Genomic DNA, 15426 nt, shown 5'->3' with positions numbered 1-15426 from the left:
GTAAACATGTTAACAAAGTCAGTTATTACAGATGTTTGAACTTAATCAATTTCTCTAGTTGCTAGAGAGGATGCATCCCAACTCAGTGTCTCAGGTGGAGTTCTCAAATTTGCATATTTCTTCTAAGGATAAATAATCATCAAGGTGAAAATTGTAAAAGTATGACTCATATCCAGTGAAAGTACCTATCGACACGGTTATAGTGTGAAACACAGCCAAGCCGTGTTAGCTATTGGAACTTCTGTCACCCGACCATGCCATAGAACACAGTAAGTCGTGCCTCACATTGGAATTTTGTGGTCCGATCCATTGAATATGGTTGTGTTCTCTAACATGATCAGACCGTGTTCTATTCGGGAGACTTTGGTTATCTAGGAATGCGAATATTACAAGGCTATTTATGCCATTATACCTCTTTATGGCTAGATGATATAAATACATAATATGTAGTCCTAATTCATAATTCTAGTGAAGAATATTTTTACCATTACTTCTTCTATGGAACAGGAACATCACCGAATTATACCAGATCTCATTATTTTTCTATCTTCTCTCCTTTTTCTTTTATAATTGTTCCCGGTATCCCAACAACCGTATTCATAAATTTTATTTAACTTTTGTCAAACTTAACAGATAAGCACGACAAACTTAAAAGAAAAATAGAAAGATTAACCAAAGAATTATTATTTGGTCAATAACTGTTTTTTTCACAACTTTTTCATCAATTTACAAGTAAATTTTTTTTACTTAATTTGGAATATACAAACTTTCTCAATTGGAGAAATATTTAAGTATTTACTTAATTTGGAAAAAACTTTTCTCAATGCCCAATCTTTAAGTCAGATCACTAGTATCTTGAGCCACATTTACCATAGTTGGAAAAAGACTATGAACTACTCAAAACTTAATAATGCATATAATTGGGTCAAAAAATTTAAAAATAATTTTTATAAATGTTTTTTTATGATTTGAGAAATTTATATAAAAAATTGATAATCTCAATTAATTTTATTGATTATTTTTAGATAATGATCGATTCGATTTCATCAAAAATTTTCATTAGTCGTCAAATTAATCAGAAAGCGTATATGACAACCAATTCAGAAGTCCAACATTTTTTCATTATATCTTTTATTTAAAGAATTTTTTTTATAAATATATAATAATCAAGATTTAAATTATAGATATCTAAATGATAATTTTAATATAGTATCACGATATCATAATCTGGAGACAAATTTTAATGGACTTACACATTGTTAATTTGGGAGTTTTTGAGCGACGACGACAACAGCTATTAAAAAGATTATTAGATTTTTTTAATTACTTAGCAATAAAAATAATATTTAATAGAATTAGCCGTGGCAGTATTTCCGAGCCTAATTTCCGCCGATAGTTCCCGTCGGACACGTTTCGCGCATGCGCCCGATCTCCACACGTGATTCCCTCACGCCAGCCGTTTCGAAGAGCCGCACCCGCACGCGTTGCTTCCATTATCCCACCACCCCACACGTGTGCTTGGCCTTAAAGCCGGTGCTTTGTATCATCTCCTTCTCGCAGCCTCTGTTTTCATCATCGTCGTCTCCACGTAGCCATGGAAGCATGACCCGCGCGCCACGTTCATCCCATGCAACTTCGTCCCTCGCCGTTTCCGCCTACTCATCGTTTCTTCCGACCCTATAAATGCACCCCGTTGTTATCCCTCTCCACTCATCGACCAGGCTTTCACTCGATCGCCATGGCTGCTAAATTCAAAGGATTGCTCGTTTTCCTCGCAGTAGTCCTCTTCGTGTCCTCCAGCGTAGCCCTGTCCTTCGAAGACGTCCTCGACGACAACCCAAAGGGCGACCCCGAGCAGCGGCTGGAGCAATGCCGACAACCAGAGGCGGATTTACATAGTGACTTGGGGGGGCCATGGCCCCCCCACCCCAGTCCATGTGTAAATCCTGGATCAGTCCTGCTTTTAGCTCTCTTCTCATGAGCAAAATTTGAAGACACTCAAGCAGAGATCTCTTTTCAAAATTGTCGTCCGGAGAAACCAAAAGTTGGTGGATCATGGTGAAGGTTTATCCCAACACTGAAGCATATTGCGTAGCCAGTGGCGTTGAGGTCGCTAACAACGAGAAAGATAAAAGTAGGGTGCTGTCAGTGTGGAGGAGGTCTCTACTCTTCAGTTGCAGACTTGACAGACTCCATATCTACTAGACTGGAGTGTTCCAAAGAATAAGATACAATGAACATTCAACAAAGGATAAACTAAGCCAAAGAAAAACATTGACAAACTCCAGATCTGCTATTACAAAATTCAGGGAATGGAAATAGTGTATATATTGATAATAGGATGCCAAATAGAGGCATTTTGCGATCAACAAATAGACCCCCTGAAAAACATCGAGTTATGTTGGTCAACAGTGAAGAATTTACTGGGCTCTATAGGTGAAGTTGAGCAGGTGAAAGCTATATATATTTTTGTTTGATGGCAAATAGAGTTGTAGATAAGGAGTACCTGCATGTGAAGAATGTCACGAATGTGAGAGGAAAGCAATTCGAATACTCAGACGCTTCAGCTTGATGTAGTAATTAGAGTACCTAACCAATTAATAAACCCATATTATGAATAGCAATAATGAAATGCAAAGTAATAGATGCTGAATAGATGTGAATGATCAAAAGGATGGCAAATTGAATTCTACCCTAACGTTATCATATAACTGGTCTTTAGACCATACAAGTTCGCATGTAGCTCCGATGTGAAACAAGGGCCGACAGCTTATTTCAATGTCACAATATTACTTCGAGATATTGATATCAAACTACCAATAGAAAACTTAGGTCACGAGTTTTTCTAAATATATAATGAATTCTAAATTCTCCCGCACCATCGACAATGAATGTAGCGGCACAAGTTTTGGCCCCCCCAATGTTCAAATCCTGGATCCGCCCCTGCCGACAACAATGCCAGCATCAGCAGCGCGGCCAGCAGCAGAGGATGCGATGCGAGCGCTCCTGCTATGAGAAATACCAGCAAGAGAGGAAGCAGCAGCAGGAGCGAGAGCAGCAAGGCGAGGATCGTGAGCGTGACCCCGCTGCGCTCCGAGAGTGCCGCGACGACTGCCGAAAGCAGGAGTACGACCGGAGCCAGCAGCAGAGGTGCGAACGGTGGTGCGAGGAGCAGTACCGCGAGGAGCGCGGACGCCATCAGGGAAACCCTCGTCGCCGGGAGGGAGAACGGGAAGAAGAAGAAGAGAAAGAAGAAGAAGAGCACAACCCCTATCTCTTCGACCGCGAGAGCTTCCGTTGGATAGAGAAAACAGAGCACGGTGACATAAGAGTCCTCCCCAACTTCCTGGAGAAGTCCAAGCTACTGTTAGGCATCGCCAATTACCGCATCATGTTGACCCAGTTGAAGCCGCGTGGCTTCGTGCTGCCGAAACACTTGGACGCTGATGCCATCGCCTACGTCGCCCAAGGATCGGGAGTCATCACTCTCATTTGCCAGGACAAGAGGGAAACCTACGAGCTCCAACAGGGAGACATCATAAAGGTTCCTGCAGGAGCCATCGAGTACGTGGCCAACAAGGACAGCCGCGAGAAGCTCGTCTTGATCGAGCTCCTAATACCCGTCTCAACTCCTGGTCTCTTCGAGGTACGATTACATATTTGGCTCCTTCCATATTCCATTACGCATGCAGCAACTGATCACTTTTCAATTAATTTCCCTCCAGTTGTTCTATGGCGCGGGAGCACAGAACTTTCTCAAGAGCTTCAGTGACGAGATCCTCGAGGCGGCTTTCAATGTAAAAAGTTAGATTCTCTGTTTATGTGAATTAATGGATCTTTGTTTTAACTGTGCATACATGAGACTGCAGACGCGGAGAGATCGATTGCAGAGGCTGCTCGGCCAACAGAAGAAAGCGGGCATCGTGAGGGCGTCGGAGGAGCAGATCCATGGCCTGAGCCGCCACTCATCCGAAGGCCGGCAATGGCCGTTTGGAGAATCCAAGGGCACATTCAATCTCCTAAGGAAGCGCCCGTCTCACTCGAGCAAGCGTGGCCACATGTACCAAGCCGACGGCAACGACTACCAACCGCTGAAACAGCACGACGTCCAAGTTTCCTATGCTAATATAACTCAGGTAAACGGATCTATCAATTTTATCGAAATTGATCTAGTAATTAAATTCAATTGTTAAATTTGTGCAGGGTTCTATGATCGCGCCGTCGTTCAACAGCCGGGCGATCAAGATCGTGATGATCGTGGAGGGGGAAGGCTACATCGAGACGATATGCCCTCGCTCGTCCAACAGAAGGCAGAGCAGGGAGCGGGAAGGTCAAAGAGAGGAGGAAGGTCAAGGACAATGGTACAAAAGGGTGAGGTCCCACGTGCGACCGGGGTCGTTGGTGGTCATCCCGCCGGGTCAACCGTCGGTGACCGTGGCGTCTACTGGTGGGCGAGAAAGGGGCAACTTTGAGGCGATCTGCTTCGACATCTGCGCGGAGAAGAACGAGAGGAACTTCTTGGCGGGGAGAAACAACGTGTGGAACCAGATGGAGAGGGTCGCGAAGGAACTGGCGTTCGACATGCCGGAGAGGGAGGTGGACGAGGTGCTGCAGTCGCAGAAAGAGCAGATTATAGTTGCAGGGCCGGAGGAGCGAGAGGGCGGCGGTCATCGCCGGAACCTGCCGGTGCTGGAGGTCGCTGCGGCGTTTATGTAAATAAAAATGGCGAGAGAGTGCGTTGACAGTGCGATGCTGTAGTGTACTCCGTTAAGAGGTCGAGTGTACTACGCTAATAAAATCTTGACCATCGAATAAAATCCCTAGATTTTGTTTTGTTCGTATGATCTGTGTTTATTTCTTTTTTTGTTTGTTTGTTTAGGTAATGGTTTTGCTAAATAACTTTTACGTGCGTCTGGTTATAAATTATAATATAGTTAAAATTGTTTTTCTTTTTAAAGTATGAAGGATATTTAACATTTATTTTTTCAGCAAGATCTATACTTGAAGAAGAAAAAAATAGAAAATAAATATGCTAAAGGTAAATTCCTTTTTAATGAAATTTAAAAAAAAAAGTTGATCGTGTTTCAACCTCCTATTTTATTTAAAATATTTAATAGAGTGTTTTTAAAATATTATATTTTAGACAAATTATTAAATAATAATCTTATTTTGTTTAACCAAGCTTAAAATTTATTACCTTACTAAATAAATTTATTTAAACGATATAAAAGCTTACTTTTAACTCTGAAGTGTTTGATACGGCTACAACAAGTTTCCAGCTAGGGTAGTAAAGATTCTAAGTTTTGTAAGGTGTTTAAATTTATTTGATAAAGTTAAGGTGTTTCATGTTAGTTTAAAATGAATAAATTTTTGAAATGATTATTTAAATTTAGCTTAATTTATTTTTATGAGTTTAAATGAATCAATCTTTTAAAATGATTATTTAAATTTAGTTTAATTTATTTTTATGAGTTAAGTTTGTTTGAAGCTTAATTTGATCTTTGTTTAGATATTATCGAAGTCAAACTCTCAATTTAAATTTGGCTTGAGCTTAATTCGAGTTTACTTCATTTAAATATTATTAATTTAAGTTTAGCTTGAGCTTAATTCGAGCTTAGTTCATTTAAATATTATCAAACTCTCAATTCAAGATTATTTAATTATTTAAAATTTTTAATTATTTGATTGATTATTAAGGTTGATAATTTAAATTTATTTATTTATTTATTTTATTATTTATTTAGTATGATCCTGTCCGAAATCTGAGTCGAATGAAGGTCGGATGAGTTGTTACTGGCGTTGACGGAGGAACGACTAAGACACCTTTCTCATACGTGTTTACAAGAATGGACTCCCATGTGGTGCTGACGAACGACGATGATTGAGTCGACAGTACTTGAGCTCTACGCACACTTAAACAAGCACACAGACGTTACAAGCCAAAAATCAGGGAAAAAGTCCCCGGAGCAAGCCCTCCGATGCTCAAGTCAAGTATTTTTTCTCAAAAGAACAATGTACGAAGGAGAAATAAAGAAGAAGATAAGTACGAATATACGAGCATACTTGCACAAGAGAGAACCTCCCTTTTTATATGACAGTGCGTACCTCTAGAGGCTGACTGATGTCAGAGAATGTCGGATGTCAGGTCCTGTCGGGTGATAGAGGGCACGTGGCATCCTCCTGTAGGCTGAAGAAAGGTTTCATTCGTAGATGACCGCAGACCGTTGGAATATTCTCTGACAGACGGTTACAATCTCTTGACCTTATTGTCATGTAGTGCTTTCTGTCCCGACCGGGTATGAATAGGGCAGCTTGGGATAATTAGTCGAGTATAACACTTGGCCTAAATCTTGGGGGGTCGGGAGTTGTGGAGAGATCGTCCAAGGTCCGACTGGGAATTTGCCTGATCGGGAGTTAGCTTACTGAGAGAATTGAGCCTAGATACAACCGAACTGTGAGAACACGACCAGAGTCGGATATTACCTCGACTACTTACCAGGTCTTAGATCAAGTTGTCTCAGATCTGAAGCTCTGGTCTATGAAAACTCAACCGGGAATCATATTGCTGACGTTGTCACACGACCCTATTTCCTTTTTCCAAACCTATCGACTGTCACGTCCTCTTGACTTCTGATTACCACGTCTCGTTAACTTCTGACTGTCATGTGCTATTGACTTCTGATTGCCACGTCTCCTTCGAACACCACCATTATACATCGTATAATAATATATTGTGATCCGACGGTTAGAACAGGAGACCCCCGTTCTGAGGGGTCAATGCCACGCGGGAGTCAAAAGCCCAGGTGGCCGATCGGAGAAGGAGGGGTCGACCCCCCGGGCGACCGACCGGTGAATAGCCGATGACAAAAGTCGCCCCGACAGAAGTTGGGGTTCCGACGCTCAATTAAACAGTAGCAAAGAGCCAAGCGGAAAGCCTAATAGAAGGTGACACTGCTACAGTCCCTACATGGCATCCTACCGAAAATATCCCCAGTATATCGATGCCAACGGCAGGCCGGACGGGATGTGAGCTCGTCCGGCCAGCACTTAAGATAAGGGTCGTCCGGATGGACTTCCCGTCCAGCCGGCTGGCCAGACGCCCTGGCCTGTGATCGGTAGAGAGGGACAAGAACATCTTATGACAGTTGTCAAGCCCTATGGCTAGGCTGTACTACAAGTCTGACAACGGGGTATTCTGTTGTCCCATCGACGACGTGCTGGGACTGTAGCAGTATGGCGTCAGGTAAGCTTTCTGACAGACACATACCGAGGTATGGGCTACGGACACGTATGCGCCTCGGTGGACGTGCAGGAGTTCTTTCACCGCGCTATGTAAAGAGCCTCATACTTCGCCGGAGGTACGCGTGAGACATCTTTGGAGCCACTTTTTTCACTACTTGCTTGCCTGACTTGAGCGTCGGAGGGTCGCCGCCGGGAACCCCTTTCCGGCCCGACTTCTGTGCAGGTTCGCCGGAGCTTCGTACGACTAGCCGGAGATCTATATCAGCAAATCGGAGAGCACCACGTGCCCAACGTCCGTTGAGTCAGCGTTCGGACAGGATCAAATTGGCGCCGTCTGTGGGAACGCTCCTGCATCCGAACGGAAGCAATGGACGAAGCTGGACGACCACACATGGTGATGCTCTCCGTGGAGAAACTCGACGCTCTGACAGAGGCAAGAGTAGCTAGGTTCGTGGAGCAACAGGAGCAGAAGGCTCAAGTAGAAGGATAACGCAGCAGGCCGCCTCCACCTCTGGGGGGGCCGAGCGGCCATGGAGGACCGACCGGGAAGTTTCGCCATCCTCCTGGCCTTGATAAATTTCGACGAGTACATTGTATCCACCTCACTCCACGGGTATTCGGGAGTTGAGAAATTGAGTCAGATCTTATGCTGATCGGCAGGTTAGTTTTTCAGATATAGTTTCTTTCGGGCATAGAATTCATCGTAATTTTCCAAAAGAAGGCCCGTGCCGTTCGGCCGGGCGTATATCATCGGAGCCAAAGGCTCGACGACGAAGGCCCCGAGCCGTTCGGCCGGAGGTATAGTATCCGAGCCAATCGCTCGACGAAAAAGGCCCCGAGCCGTTCGGCCGGAGGTATAATAACCGAGCCAAGCGCTGGACGAAGAAGGCCCCGAGCCGTTCGGCCGGAGGTATAATAACCGAGCCAAGCGCTCGACGACGAAGGCCCCGAGCCGTTCGGCCGGAGGTATAATAACCGAGCCAAGCGCTCGACGAAGAAGGCCCCGAGCCGTTCGGCCGGAGGTATAATAACCGAGCCAAGCGCTCGACGACGAAGGCCCCGAGCCGTTCGGCCGGAGGTATAGTATCCGAGCCAAGCTCTCGACGAAGAAGGCCCCGAGTCGTTCGGCCGGAGGTATAATATTCGAGCTAAACGCTTGACGAGGAAGACCCCGCGCCGTTCGGCCAGGAGTACAGTATCTGAGCCCAACGCTCGACAAAGAAGACCCCAAGCCGTTCGGCCGGAAGTACGTTATCCGAGCTGGGGGAAAGGTGCGCTAAATGTAAATTTATATACATTTCGGTCGCCTATGTCCTTGTAATGCAGGAAGCAAAATTATAAAGATGGCAAATATCTTCGCCGATCGGCTGTGTTAAAAGTAGTCTTAAAGGCCGTTGAGCTCCGACGTTAAATATCGAGAGACGAGCCGGCGTCTATAAACGTCCGAACGGAAGATCGTCGAGCTCCGACGTTAAATATCGAGAGACGAGCCGGCGTCTATAAACGTCCGAGCAGAAGATCGTCGAGCTCCGACGTTAAATATCGAGAGACGAGCCGGCGTCTATAAACGTCCGAGCGGAAGACCGTTGAGCTCCGACGTTAAATATCGAGAGATGAGCCGACGTCTATAAACGTCTGAGCGGAAGACCGTCGAGCTCCGACGTTAAATATCGAGAGACAAGCCGGCGTCTATAAACATCTGAGCGGAAGACCGTCGAGCTCCGACGTTAAATATCGAGAGACGAGCCGGCGTCTATAAACGTCCGAGCGGAAGACTGTCGAGCTCGATTAGTAAAAATATATGGAAACCCCCTTTAAGGTAAGGTGCAAAGTAAAAGATAGTCAATAAGAATTAAGGTGAACGACAATTATTTCGCGCGCCGATCGGCTACGCAGTTGCATGGCGAAAGACATTTTTGAAGACAATCGGATTGAGTCCGTCTTAGAGTATGAAGCCGAGCGGCTTGAATTCGTGTTAGAGTATTAAGCTGATCGGATGAATTTCTCGCCAAAACAAAAGTTGCAGGAATGGAAAGATGATCTATTTGCGCCAAACGCTTGGCAAGCAAAAGGAATTACAACAAAAATAAGTTTGGCCGAACGACGGTACAAAAAGGTTGATAAAAAACACACGCCTCACGCGTCAAAATCAAAAAGAGCATCTGGAATGGCGCCCATCACGGTAGCCAGATCCTCGGGGGGGGGGGGGGGATGGTCAGCTCGGCGGGAAGGTGGCCTTTGGTCTTCAAGTAATCCACCGCCGACTTAATCGCCTCTTCGAAAGTGAGGGAAATCTTGTCGGTGAATTTCTCTCCGAAGTCGTCCGAGCGGACAAATGCCTTCCTCACTTCGTCATAGTGAGCCGACTCCCCCTCCTGATACTCTTTGAGCGCAGCTCGGGAAGCATCGTTGGCGGCACGGAGATCCTTCAAGTCTTATTCAAATTTAAGAAGATCGGCCGAGCGGCCCTCCTTCTCGGTGGCCAGAAGGGCATCCAGATCCTTGATGTGTTGCTCTAGCCCTCTGATCTCCACCTTCATTAGGTCCATGTCATCGATAGCCTTGCGCTTCCGAGTGGTCGCCGTCTTGATCTCTTTATCCCGTTGTTTGACCACAGCCTCAAGCCGAGCGACCTCGCTCGACAGACCGGAAGTGCGTCTCCGCTCGGCTTCCAAAAGCTTTTTGCTCTTCTCCAAAGCAACCGTGGATTGCCCTTGGTTTGCCTCCGAAAGTTTAAGTTTTTTCATTTCTTCCTCCAGCTCAGCCAGTCGATTGCTGACTGCGATCTGCTCTACCCAACTCTGCGAATGAAGGCAGTTAAGTTAAAAACGCAAATAAAAAATATCAGTAAAGCAGAAAGGCATACCCCGGTCGCCTGCTGCAGGTTACTGTCCCCTAGCTGACTGGGGGACATAAGCGCGACGCGTACGCGCGCGTCCTCCCAAACTTTGGCGAGCGGACCGGTGAGGGTGATCTGCTGTTCGGGAACAGATGGCCGATCGGCGGCCAGTAGGTATTCCTCCGAGGGAAATCTGAGGACAGTTTTTATCACCCTCGGGCCGCTCGAGTCATCTTGAGACGCAGCAGCATGGCCAGAGGACTCGCCGACCGGACGGTCGCCCAGTCGCCTAAGACGACGTAGAGTCTGAGTGGTGGAAGGTTGAGCCTCAGCGATGGTCGGCGGCAAGTCAAGCTGAGTCGGAGTGTGCTCCGAGGAGACCGCCTCAAAAACCACAGGAGCTTCATCGCTCCGCTCGGCAAGCTGCTCCCCTGGAGGAGGCTGTTGAGCGGCTTGCTCTAGCCGACGGCGTTTACGAGTCACCAAGGGCGCCTCGTCAGCCGATCGGCCCTCCTCCTCGGCCTGGACAGATGTGATATGGGCCACGGCCTCGTCAGTGGAGACGCGGGCGGCCGAAGCCTCGGGAGCAACTTGAGTTCCCTCGCTCCCTTCAGTTGTTGAATCGGCCAGAACCAAACCCCGTTCGGCTGCCTCCTTGTCCTTCACCGCCTCAATATTGGCGGCTTTCAGCTTGAGCTTTTCGGTTGCCTTTGCACGCCACATAACTTCAGCTGCAGAAACAAAGAATAAATCAGTTAGAACAAAAGGAAAAGGGGAGATAAGAATCGCTTACTCATGCTACAAGGCAGATCGGCTTGGATGGGGGACAAGCCGAATATATACATCACTCCAGGGAGGAGCAACTTGTCGATATCGTAGCGTTGGCCGACCAGCTGGTTGGCCGCATGAAGATACGCCGGATGACTCTTGAATTTGCCAAGACCCGGTTGGTTCGGCACCGCCGTCTGCCACTTCGTTCGGAAGGTCGGCCGTTCAGGAAGACGCATAAAAAAGAAATGCTCCTTCCAATGCTTATTGGAGCTCGGCATATTGGTAAATAGGACGAAACCCGACCTAGATTGAAATATGAAGGTCCCCCACTCGGATTGTTTTGGGTAAAAGAAATAGTGGAAGATTTGGGGGTCCAGGGGGATATCATTCAACTTGAAAAGGACTATCACCCCGCTCAGCAACTTGATCGAGTTTGGGACTAATTGGCCGAGCGGGAGGCGAAAGTGGTTGCATATTTGGATGATGAACGGATGTGGAAGAAAGCGCAGCCTGACCAAAAATTGATCACGGAAGAAGCAAATGGTGCCGGGCGGCGGGTCATTCGGCCGATCGGAAGGAGTGGCTACAACTATTTCGTGGTCGGCCGGAATTTCATACGTTCGAATAAGACGCAATGCGTCTTCTTCATCGAAGCGGCTCTCCATAGTCGTATACCAGAGACCAGGAGCGCCGACTGTAGGCGTAGAAGTACTCGCCATGGTCGAAACAGAAGCAATAATCGACAGAAAAACTAAAAGAAAATGCCGATAGAATGCAAAAGGAAGCAATACAAGAGGTGGGTAGCAGAAAAGGAAGGCTTACGGGTGCTAGAAAGATCGAGGAAAGGAAAAGATGGCGAGCACACCAAACAGGCAGGGAATGAGAATCGCCGGAGCAAAGAGAGCAGCGTGAAGGCGAAGTCGATGAAACAAGAAGGCGGCGGAGAGAAGTGGCCGCGAGATTTATAACATTAGCGTCGAACGGTCGTGGCCGTCCGATTCAGGTCACGGAGAACGAGGTTATCATCTAGCCATTCATTTCAAATGACTGCTGTCCCATCGGAGGTAACGCCACCGCCATACGCTGACAAGAGCAGGGTTACCACGTGTCAGCAGGACACTGGTCGCATTTAATGAATGCACCTTACCGTGCGTAGCGCACGTGATACGCAGTGAGTGAAAGGATTTGATAAGAATTTCAAGGGAACACAAGGCATGAGCGAGACACCGCCGACCGGATGTGCAACTCTATGCCTAGCCGAGCGGACTAGTATAGTGACCGTAGTCCAGTCAGATCGGCAGTCCAGTCAGTCGGACTTCGCCTCCTTCGATTAGACTTGAGGGGGAGGCAAGTGATCCGGCGGTTAGAACAGGGGACCCCCGTTCTGAGGAGTCAATGCCACGCGGGAGTCAAAGGCCCAGGTGGCCGATCGGAGAAGGAGGGGCCGACCCCCCGGCCGACCGACCGGTGAATAGCCGATGGCAAAAGTCGCCCCGACAGAAGTTGGGGTTCCGACGCTCAATTAAACAGTAGCAAAGAGCTGAGTGGAAAGCCTAATAGAAGGTGACACTGCTACAGTCCCTACATGGCATCCTACAGAAAATATCCCCAGTATATCGATGCCAATGGCAGGCCGGACGGGATGTGAGCTCTGTCCGGCCAGCACTTAAGATAAGGGCCGTCCGGATGGACTTCCCGTCCAGCTGGCTGGCCAGACACCCTGGCCTGTGATCGGTAGAGAGGGACAAGAACATCTTATGATAGTTGTCAATCCCTATGGCTAGGCCGTACTACAAGTCTGACAACGGGGTGTTCTGTTGTCCCATCGACGACGTGCTGGGACTGTAGCAGTATGGCGTCAGGTAAGCTTTCTGACAGACACATACTGAGGTATGGGCTACGGACACGTATGCGCCTCGGTGGACGTGCAGGAGTTCTTTCACCGCGCTATATAAAGAGCCTCATACTTCGCCGGAGGTACGCGTGAGACATCTTTGGAGCCACTTTTTTCACTACTTGCTTGCCTGACTTGAGCGTCGGAGGGTCGCCGCCGGGAACCCCTTCCCGGCACGACTTCTGTGCAGGTTCGCCGGAGCTTCGTACGACTAGCCGGAGATCTATATCAGCAAATCGGAGAGCACCACGTGCCCAGCGTCCGTTGAGTCAGCGTTCGGACATGATCATATTGAAAAAAGTTTTATTAATAAATATAATTCATAAATATTATTTATAAATATTATTTACCAACGTTTATTAATTTAAACACATATATGTTTAAATTTATCCATTTAATTTAAAGAGTTATTTAAATTTATTTAATTAATTAATTTTATATATATTTTGAATAAACATAAATAAATTCTAATGCAGTGAAATATGAAATTTGCTTAATTTATTTACGGTCTTCCGGCTGCAGCAGTCAGGACAAAAGGACAAACAGCGCATGGGCAAAAAAACATTCACAAATTTTGGGAAAGTTAGTTGAGAATATTAAACTCGCCGAGAATTTTGGTCTCACATCGTCAAATCTGCCAAACATTTAGACAACCCTCCCATCTCCGTCGACGGGTCGCCCTCGGCCACGCAAAACAAAACCCGGGGCGGCCAAGTCAAACGCTTCCTCCTTCCGCCCCATGATTCGCCGTCTTCCATTTCTATATTCCTTGGATCCGACCCGATACGCCCACTCCCCAACGTAATCTAGAAGCACACACTATTCTCATTTCGCCGGCGACGTTAAATTTTGTCTGTGTGGCGCCCATTCTTCGCCGCCGTTGGCTATATGCTTGATTTCTTTATCAGCGTCCGTTAACCCGTTTTGTTTAGCATCGTCTGTTTGTCTAGTAGACAGATTTCTAGTTATAGAAACGATGCCACTATTCTATTGCTGCTGCTCACGTCCTTTTCTCTTTAACGGGTCTAACAAAATCGAATCTATGCGTTTTCTGCCTTTTTTTCTTTAACGGGTCTAAAGGCAATCGAATCTTGATCCGGTTAAGCTCCCGATTAAATCCTATAAAGAATCAGCTATCCGTCGAGCTCAGCTCAGAGAGTCAAGGCACTTGCTCGCATGGCTTCCTCTTCCTTCTTGATCTACTCTCTGCTCTTGTTTTTGATGGCTAGTTCCTCCGCCGCCGCCCCCTCCAACCTCTTCCGAGAGTACATCGGCGCCGAGTTCACCGGCGTCCGCTTCTCCGACGTCCCCGTGTCCTCCGGCGTCGAATTCCACTTCATCCTCGCCTTCGCCATCGACTACACCACTTCCTCCTCCCCCACCCCCACCAACGGCCGCTTCAACATCTTCTGGGACAGCCAAAACCTCTCCCCCGCCGCCGTCGCCGCCATCAAGCGCTCCCACCCGAACGTCAGGGTCGCCCTCAGCCTCGGCGGCGACTCCGTCCATGGCCAATTCGCCAACTTCACGCCCGATTCCGTCGACTCCTGGGTCAACAATGCCGTCGACTCCCTCACCTCCCTCGTCGAGGAGTACCACATCGACGGCATCGACGTCGACTACGAGCACTTCCGGGCGACGCCGGCGGCGTTCGCGGAGAGCATTGGGCGGCTGGTGACTCGGCTGAAGCGCGCGGGGACGATCTCCTTCGCCTCCATCGCGCCGTTCGCCGACGACGACGTGCAGAGGCACTACCTGGCGCTGTGGAGCAAGTACGGCCGAGCGATCGACTACGTGAACTTCCAGTTCTACGCGTATGCGAGAGGGACGACGGTGGCGCAGTTCTTGGAGCACTTCGAGGAGCAGAGGAGAAACTACAGGGGAGGGCGGCTGCTGGCGAGCTTCAACACGGAGGAGAACCCCGGCGGGCTGACGCCCCAAAATGGCTTCTTCAGGGCGTGCAGCCAGCTGAAGAAGCAGGGGAAGCTCGGGGGGATCTTCGTGTGGACCGCCGACACCTCCCTGAGCCAAGGATTCAGGTACGAGAAGCAGGCGCAGAGCTTGCTGGCTTCCGGTTAACGGAAGGTCGTGTCGGTCGTCTTCTCTGTAGTGGAATCTGTCGCTCGTCTTCGATTAGGGGATCAATTATTGTCATCAGTATCATAGTTCGCCGATCTGTTCGATATATTAAAAAAAAAAAAAAGTATCAATAAAGCGACGGAAGGCAGGTGATCAGATTGATAAGAAATCTCTGCTCTCGCAGATTAAAATACTAATTTTCAAAACGGAGATGAACTCCGCGATCATCCTCGATAATCGCGGTCACTTGCCGCGAAATGAACCTCGGGACCAACAACAAGTCAACGATGAAAGTCTGGCCGCTAGCGCCGTTAATGGATATCTATAAAAAAATGCAGGAATAAATTTCTTTCAATAAAGTTAAAATGTCAAATAATTATTAATGATGCAAAGCGAAAGATAAAAGGTTATTATTCTCATAGAAAGATGGGACACAATCATGTGAAAGATATGTCCAATTGATCAAGATTTAAAAGATTTAAAAGGAGAAGAATGGAAGGAAATTCTGTAAAGAATTGGAAGTACAAAGGGAAATATTGAGTCTAAAAATAATGTAACAGTAATACCCTAAAATTCCCCAACTTAATTTTCTCCTCAGTTT

The 15426-nt window shown here is 47.3% G+C and overlaps 2 protein-coding genes and 1 long non-coding RNA gene across 4 annotated transcripts; 2 read left to right on the top strand and 1 right to left on the bottom strand.

The window, feature by feature from the left end:
- Nucleotides 1-2227: 2227 nt before the first annotated feature.
- LOC122032154 lies at nucleotides 2228-2958 on the bottom strand. Of its 2 annotated transcripts, XR_006125973.1 has the most exons (3): nucleotides 2880-2958; nucleotides 2507-2589; nucleotides 2228-2381 (listed from the first exon to the last, which is right to left on the bottom strand). It is a non-coding gene; the product is annotated as an uncharacterized LOC122032154 (long non-coding RNA). The 2 variants fall into 2 exon arrangements; XR_006125972.1 differs by having other exon boundaries at nucleotides 2228-2589.
- Nucleotides 2890-4815, top strand: LOC122032152 (vicilin Car i 2.0101-like). The gene is made up of 4 exons (XM_042591412.1): nucleotides 2890-3646; nucleotides 3726-3797; nucleotides 3870-4136; nucleotides 4204-4815. Exons 1-4 carry the CDS (start codon nucleotides 2921-2923, stop codon nucleotides 4714-4716), a joined length of 1578 nt encoding a protein of 525 aa, XP_042447346.1. The 5' UTR covers nucleotides 2890-2920; the 3' UTR covers nucleotides 4717-4815.
- A 9066-nt stretch (nucleotides 4816-13881) lies between these two features.
- LOC122032024 (chitinase 2-like) lies at nucleotides 13882-14891 on the top strand. Its single transcript, XM_042591267.1, has one exon. It carries the CDS (start codon nucleotides 13923-13925, stop codon nucleotides 14823-14825), a length of 903 nt encoding a protein of 300 aa, XP_042447201.1. The 5' UTR covers nucleotides 13882-13922; the 3' UTR covers nucleotides 14826-14891.
- The last annotated feature ends 535 nt before the right edge of the window (nucleotides 14892-15426 follow it).

This window comes from Zingiber officinale, chromosome 11A, assembly GCF_018446385.1.
Source record: "Zingiber officinale cultivar Zhangliang chromosome 11A, Zo_v1.1, whole genome shotgun sequence".
Lineage (NCBI taxonomy): Eukaryota > Viridiplantae > Streptophyta > Magnoliopsida > Zingiberales > Zingiberaceae > Zingiber > Zingiber officinale.
Note: the sequence above shows the minus strand (reverse complement) of the source record. Positions and strands in the feature narration are given on the sequence as shown.

Coding starts and splice junctions, on each gene's coding strand:
- LOC122032152 (XM_042591412.1), top strand. CDS start 2,921: ATGTTCAAATCCTGGATCCGCCCCTGCCGACAACAATGCCAGCATCAG. Junction 3,647..3,725: donor CAACTCCTGGTCTCTTCGAG/GTACGATTACAT, acceptor ATTTCCCTCCAG/TTGTTCTATGGCGCGGGAGC. Junction 3,798..3,869: donor TCCTCGAGGCGGCTTTCAAT/GTAAAAAGTTAG, acceptor ATGAGACTGCAG/ACGCGGAGAGATCGATTGCA.
- LOC122032024 (XM_042591267.1), top strand. CDS start 13,923: ATGGCTTCCTCTTCCTTCTTGATCTACTCTCTGCTCTTGTTTTTGATG.